Raw genomic sequence first — 7,692 nt, forward strand, 5'->3', positions numbered from 1 at the left:
GAGTAAACAGGTGGTGGTGTGACCATAACCATGCCTGGCCACCTTCATCTGCTCAGCATCAATTCTTCCTCACTCCACCAAGTAATGAATCGAGGATCAATCAACATAGCCGAGGCTATCCGTGTCTCTGTCTCTCTCTCCCCGTGGTGAAGGTGTTCCCCTCCCCACATTCAGAGTCAACAGCGGCACGCGCTTAGCGTCTTTGACCGATAGATACATTGACGCACGTATTGTTGGTTCTTTCAGTAAAGTCATGTAGATAGAAAATAAAAATAACAGATTAAATTCAATAAGATAAAGACCACTTGTGTTGCGATCGAAACGTCGTGGGTTTTTTGCTTTATTTTCAATTTTTTATTTTTCATTTAATTTATAATCTGTTATTTTTATTTTATTTTCTATCTACGTGACTTTACCGAAAGAACCAAGAATATTAATTCCTGCAGTCACCAAAGTTTTAAGTCAAAACATTCACACACGTTGACAAAGCTTCACCTTGTGTTGTTGTGGGTAGGTCGCTTCTGATAACAAGAGCGGTATAGCAGCTCAAGCGGGCTTGGCCTGGTGAAAAAAATAAAAACTGCGTGAATATTTACAATAAAACAAAGTCACAAAGTGGCGAGCCGGGTGAAGGCAAATTAAACTTAAGCGAGATAATTAAAGTGAACGCAATCAGGCGAGGGCAGGAGGCAAGGCCCCGCGTGGCTAGGCCCCGCGCTGTAAAGTTCCAACCTGGACATCCATTCCCATGCTCGCTGCTACTCAACTGACATCCCTACGAGAGAGAGCGAGGCTCTACCTTGGTAAACAACAACAACCACTACAACCACCACCACCACAACAACCACAATCGCAATGAGAATTTCTCACCTCGGATTTCAGTGCAGGAAGCGATAGCTTCCTTTTACCTCGTGACGTCACGCGGCAGCAGGTGACGTGACGTCACATTCGGGGTACGAGACACGCTCCTCCCACAATGAGCGGCTCCCTAGCTAAATTATCGAGTGAATAAATTATGTTAATGTTGCGCCCATATGTCGTGAGTGCTGAACCCGTCGCAATAAACTCGCGACGGCTTTAACGAAAACATTATGTTAATGAGCCACCAGTCACTGGGCGTAGCTTTGCCCAAATAAGGATTGGCACTGGAACGATATCGGCAGTGACCCAACCGGAGGTGACGTCATGTTCAAGAGCGCGGGGGAGGAGTGAATACCTTGGTGACATGACGTCACTAGCGAGGTACACCTCCCCCTGGCGTTACATGCCGTTGAAGTAATGCTGAGAGGTGACGTCACAGAGCGGAATTGGAGTTTAAGTTGATTTAGATTCATTTCCCATTGCTCCCTCCCTTGGGTGCGTGGGCTCAGCTACAACAACAACGTGGACATTATTGTGTATACACTGTGTGTGTGTACACTGTGTGTGTGTACACTGTGTGTGTGTGTACACTATGTGTGTGTGTACACTGTGTGTGTGTACACTGTGTGTGTACACTGTGTGTGTGTGTACACTGTGTGCGTGTGTGTACACTGTGTGTACACTGTGTGCGTATGTGTGTACACTGTGTGTGTGTACACAATGTGTGTGTGTACACTGTGTGTGTACACTGTGTGTGTGTACACTGTGTGTATACACTGTGTGTGTGTACACATACAGACACAGGCCACCACTTGGCAGTCCCGGGGAGTCCTCCACCCACCCCACCACCCTTCACCACCCCCCACCACCCCCCACCACTGCCCCCACCACCCCCACCACCCTTCACCACCCCCCCCACCTCCCCCCCACCACCCTCCACCACTACCCCCACCACCCCCACCACCCTTCACCACCCCCCATCACCCTATACCCCCCCACCACGCCCCCCATTACCCTCCACCACCCCCATCACCCTGGTGGTGGTTGTTGTGATGTTCTGACACCAGTCAGATCAACACCTTCACAGCCACTGCTGCTGCTGCTGTTTGTTTATAGGCAGAAGGTGTTCACGCCACGTCCCTTTCTCTGTGTGTACACTCTGTGTGTGTGTACACTGAGTGTGTGTAGGTGTTCACGCCACGTCCCTTTCTCTGTGTGTGTACACTCTGTGTGTGTGTACACTGAGTGTGTGTAGGTGTTCACGCCACGTCCCTTTCTCTGTGTGTGTACACTCTGTGTGTGTGTGTACACTGAGTGTGTGTAGGTGTTCACGCCACGTCGCTTTCTCTGTCACCATTTTAATTCTGGGCCAAAGAGGTCCCGCAAACATAAGCATTTTCTGTTTAATATGTAACACAAACATAACAAACAATGAATTATATTCTTGGTTCTTTCGGTAAAGTCACGTCGAAGGGAAACAATAAAATAACAAAAAATATATAAAACAATAAAGTCTCACGACGTATCGACTGTAACACAAGCAGTCATCATCAGGTGTGAAAACCAACGGCAAAAAACATTTGAAAGAAGTGGCGGTTCGTATTTACTTATTTATAAAACGTTAGCACCACGGAGAGCGATTTGGCAGTTTATTTAGAAGGACGAGTCCATCTATGTTCGGAAAAGAGGAGGGGGGAGACGAAAAATTAATGTATGCTGTCTGAAAGCCACTGTAAGCGTGAACAATCAATTAAGACCTGAAATGGTTTATCACATCTTTCCAATGATTGCTAAGCCAGAATCCATCTTCTCGGTTGAAATTGTTTCTGTTTGTATATGTGGATAGCCTCATGAACGAATCTCTCATGGTAGCCCGATGGATTGCAAAGAACCTCCGTCTTGGAGAAGTCAATGTCATGTGAGCCTACTGAATTATAACAGTGATCTGCCACGGCCGAGGTGTTGGTCCTACCGTGTTTCAGGTCTGCTTTGTGTTCACGAATGAGGTCCGAGACATGTCGTTTGGTTTCTCCAATGTAACTACTACCACAGAGGCAACTTAGTTTGTAGACACCAGGGTACTGTATGTCCGGAATCACATCTTTTACAGATGGAACCAGATCACGGATTTTATGTAATGTGTTGAATCGGACCTGGATCTTGTGTTCATTCAAGATTTTGGAGATCTTTTTTGCGATCCCCGCAATGTAGGGCAAAGTGATGGTTTTGAAAGGCTCCTCAAGAGGGTCCTTCTTCATGGTTGGAGTGATAGCTTTGCGGATTGTAGTCGGAGTAACCATTAGCCTTAAGAGCTTGGTGTACGTGCTTGAGTTCACTGGCTATGTGTTCCTGGTCGGATATGCATTGGGCTCTATGGTGCAGAGTCTTGATGAGGGAATTCTTCTGGGATGGATGGTGGTGGGAATCCGGTTTCAGCTAAGCATCCGTATGGGTAGCTTTCCCGTAGACAGAGTGGCTCATTGAACCATCAATTTTTTTTTCACCAATTCCACTTTACAGTAAAATTGTAGACACGGCACAATATATATTTCTGAATCTTTATTTTTACCAACATTTAAAAAAATATTCTCCGTTAAGGCAAAATTCTGAAATATTGGATTTTTTTACAAAGCCTTGTGAATTCACCTTGTATCTGAACAAGTTCAATTTGTGCAAATATCTTTTTTCCAAACGTAGAAATAAAAAAGACATTGCTTACAAATATCAGCTCTATGTTTTCAAGTAAATACATTTTGGGTAGTGAATAAATTATAGTCTAAATAAGCTACACATGACGAATTGTAGGCAATTATAGTTATAATCAAAGACATTTTTAAACAATCACGTGGTCCCTGTAGTCGCCGTTAGAGACAATCTGCTTGAAACAGTTTATCAACATATATGAATAAATTGATTCAAATAAGCAGAGTTAATTTCCTATTTATGGCATGCCAGTTATGTGTCAGTTTTCGATATCAACATCACCTTATAAAAGAATAACATTTAAAATACGCACAGACAAGTATTCATTCGTAATTATTGACAGGCATATGAACAAAATTTAATTATATTCTTAGTTTTTTCGGTAAAGTCACGTTGAAGAGAAACAACAAAAAAATAAAATATATATAAAACAATAAAAATTATATATATATTATTTTGTTGTTTCTCTTCAACGTGGCTTTACCGAAAAAACTAAGAATATGAATTACTGCAGTCACCAAAGCTTTAAATAAAAAAATATTTTTTTTAATTACTTCAGTAAAATATACTGCATCAGGTTACATCGTATTAACAAGCAGCTATTTTAAAAATATGCACCGCCTGCTTAACAGTGTATGTACAACAAACTATTGTAGTGTCAATCAAAACGAGTAGGCCATTGTATGCTGGCGTCTGGGTCAAAATGTAGCAAATTCTCAACATTAGCTACAAATAATAGGTCACGGAGTTTAGATCGCAACACAAGCAATCGTCATCAGGTGGGACAAGCACAGCAGCAAGAAGACAAAACTGCTGAAGTAGGCACCTACTTCAGCGTCTTCTTCTTGCTGTGGTTGTCCCACCTGATGACGATTGCTTGTGTTGTGATCTAAACGCCGTGGTCTGTTATGTTTCTACCCACGTGGTGACTTTACCGAAATAACTAGAGAGTGTGGATTCCTGCAGTCACAAAAGCTTCGAATCAAGATTGCCTACAAACTACACAACCGAGATGACGCATCAATCATCGCCCCCTACTGACAGGCTCTTGTCCACATGCAGGCCGGTGCAGGGCCACCACCTTGTGCCACACAGGGGCAGCTGCTACTTAGGGATGCTCTTCGAGCGTCTCAGACGAGGTACGACACGAAACTCCGAGTTGCCGAGGCGATTAAGCAAGCACCGTGTAAAAGCAATTATTATAACATAGTGAATGCTTGGGAGCTTATTGGCTCTCGCTCCTGGTGAGAGATTGACCCAACCTACAGGTCCACAAAGACTGGCTGCTCTTACTCTGCAGGTTGAACCTAGCAACTGAGTGTTCAACTTCACATTCATGTCATTAATGGCCTATTACAAAGGTGCATCTATTGCAGCGACATCATCTCTGGCTTACAAATCTACCAGGTCTCCACTTGACTTTGTATTGTCTAGGAAGTCCACCAACACCTCCACTTCCACAAACTGCTGGGAGTTGCCTCGCTCTGCCTCACAGTCAGAATTCTCTTCCTGCTTCACGTTGCACCCATCAATGTGAAGGTCCCATTTTGGAGTTGAAAATTCATCTTCACATTTCACCTTCACTTCTTCCCTCTTCACCATCACTTCTTCACTCTTCACCATCACTTCTTCCCTCTTCACCATCACCTCTTCATATTTCACCTCGATACCTTTAAAAGTGTCCAAGCTGTTATTTTCTTCCGGTTCGTGTTTCATGAGGGATGGGCTCATGGTGGCACTTTGACTTTCACAAGCTGATTTCAGACTCCACTCCTTGTGGATCTTCTGATGTTTTTGTGTTTTCTGGTGTACTTGAAGATGTTGTGACTGCGCAAACGCCTTCCTGCACAGAGTGCACCTGAAGGGTTTCTCTCCCGTGTGTGTTCTCTGGTGTATTACAAGAGCAGGTGACCGTGAAAATGCTTTCCCACAAACACTGCACTTGAAGGGTTTCTCTCCTGTGTGTGTTCTCTGGTGTTCTACAAGATTAGATGAACATGCAAATGCTTTCCCACAAACACTGCACTTGAAGGGTTTCTCTCCCGTGTGTGTTCTCTGGTGTTCTACAACATTAGATGAACATGCAAACGCCTTTCCACACACACTGCACTTGAAGGGTTTCTCTCCCGTGTGTGTTCTCTGGTGTATTACAAGAGTAGATGACTGTGCAAACCCCTTCCCACACACAGTGCACTTGAAGGGTTTCTCTCCTGTGTGAGTTCTCTCGTGCCGTGTTAAATCTTCAGTACGATCCGTGCTGTATGCACACCAGTCGCATTGTTGCCTTGTCATACCAAGCTGCGCTGAGTGCATTTGCGCCATCAGACCAATTCTGCGGAGGAAGCATCAGAGGAAGCGTCAGCTGCAGACAGAAAAAAATAATATCCACACCATCGACACGTCAGTATCGAGACACAGAGGAATGCATATATACACAGTAACACGTGACTTACACGTCTATACTTATTCATATATTCATGATGTAGTAAAAACGTTTCCCAAATTCATCACACGGGCTGTTGTGGCACACAATGAGAGGGTAAATGGTCATAAACATGCCTGGAAGCCCTCGTATTTTCAAAATGAATGTTCATCCAAAACTCCAAGCACACAATTTCGGCTGTCTGGCTACAAAAGGAATATTTATGAGAGCCAAATTCAGCTGACATAGCAAAGGGTGTTGAAAACAATACTATTTGTGTTATGCAGAAATGCATAAATTAACGTTCAATCGCAACTTAGAGGTGTGAATCCAGGCTCAGATGTCCTTAAATGCTGGGATGAACAGTTCCGACTTCAGCTGAATGTGTGTGCTGTGTTCACCTCCTGTTTCCATTCTTATAAAGAGTTCCAGAGGAAAACAAAAGTAAACAAATGTTATGATATAACCTCCGTGTTCAACAGAGTTAATAGACTTTACTGCAAACACAAACTGTACACTGTCACTGGGTAAACAGGCGGTGGCGTGTCTAGAATCATGCCTGGCCACCTTCATCTGCTTGGCATGAATGCTTCCTCACTCCACCAAGTAATTAATTGAGGATCAACGAACATATCCGAGGCTAACTGGAGTTTGCGTGCCTCTCTCCGTGGTGAGATGTTAACTACCTCACTTGGTATACAGGAAGTCGTGGGTTCGATCCCGACCCTGACGCCTGCTGTATATTTGGAGTTTGCGCGTCACTCCGTTTAGTGTCTTTGACCGATAAGACATTGAGACACGTATTCTTGTTGATTTCGGTAAAGTTACGTAGATAGAAAATAACAATAACAGATAATGCAATTACATTAAATAAAGAGCACTTGTGTTGCGATCAAAACGACGTGAGTTTTTTGCTTTACTTACAATTATTTGTTCATTTTATTGTTATTTTTATTTAATTTTCTATCTACGTGACTTTACCGAAAGAACCAAGAATATTAATTCCTGCAGTCACCAAAGTTTTAAGTCAAAACATTCACACACGTTGACAAAGCCTCACCTTGTGTTGTTGTGGGCAGGTCGCTTCTGATAACAAGAGCGGTATAGCAGCTCAAGCGGACTTGGCCTGCTAACAAAAGAACGAAAATAAAAACTGCGTGAATATTTACAATAAAACAAAGTTACAAAGTGGCGAACAGGGTGAAGACAAATTAAACTTAAGAGAGATCATTAAAGTGAATGCAATCAGGCGAGGGCAGGAGGCAAGGCCCCGCTTGGCTAGGCCCCGCGTTGTAAAGTTCCAACCTGGACATCGATTCCCATGCTCGCTGCTACTCAACTGACATCCCTACGAGAGAGAGGCTCTACCTTGGTAAACAACAACAACCACCACCACAACAACGACCACCACCACAACGATGAGAATTTCTCACCTCGGATTTCAGTGCAAGAGCGCAGGCGGAAGCAGGAAGTAGTATGACGTCACTTCCCCCACGAGCGGCTCTCCAACTGAATAAATTATGTTAATGAGGCAGGCCCATATGTCGAGGGATGGGGGCATGGGCGCTGAACCCGTCGCAATAAACTCGCGACGGCTTTAACGGATACACTATGTTAATGAGCCACCAGTCACTGGGCGTAGTTTTGCCCAAATAAGGATTGCCACTGGAACGACATCGGCAGCGACCCAAGCGGAGGTGACGTCA

The 7,692-nt window shown here is 44.0% G+C and overlaps 1 protein-coding gene across 1 annotated transcript; it reads right to left on the bottom strand.

Annotated features, from left to right (window-relative positions):
- Positions 1-4,406: 4,406 nt before the first annotated feature.
- Positions 4,407-7,111, bottom strand: LOC142921019 (uncharacterized). The gene is made up of 2 exons (XM_076062906.1): positions 7,047-7,111; positions 4,407-5,896 (listed from the first exon to the last, which is right to left on the bottom strand). Exon 2 carries the CDS (start codon positions 5,884-5,886, stop codon positions 4,957-4,959), a length of 930 nt encoding a protein of 309 aa, XP_075919021.1. The 5' UTR covers positions 5,887-5,896; positions 7,047-7,111; the 3' UTR covers positions 4,407-4,956.
- Between the last annotated feature and the right edge of the window lie 581 nt (positions 7,112-7,692).

This window comes from Petromyzon marinus, unplaced genomic scaffold, assembly GCF_048934315.1.
Source record: "Petromyzon marinus isolate PM22_M1 ecotype Great Lakes invasive population unplaced genomic scaffold, UKy_Petmar_22M1.pri1.0 PM_G_Scaffold_79, whole genome shotgun sequence".
Classification (NCBI taxonomy): domain Eukaryota; kingdom Metazoa; phylum Chordata; class Hyperoartia; order Petromyzontiformes; family Petromyzontidae; genus Petromyzon; species Petromyzon marinus.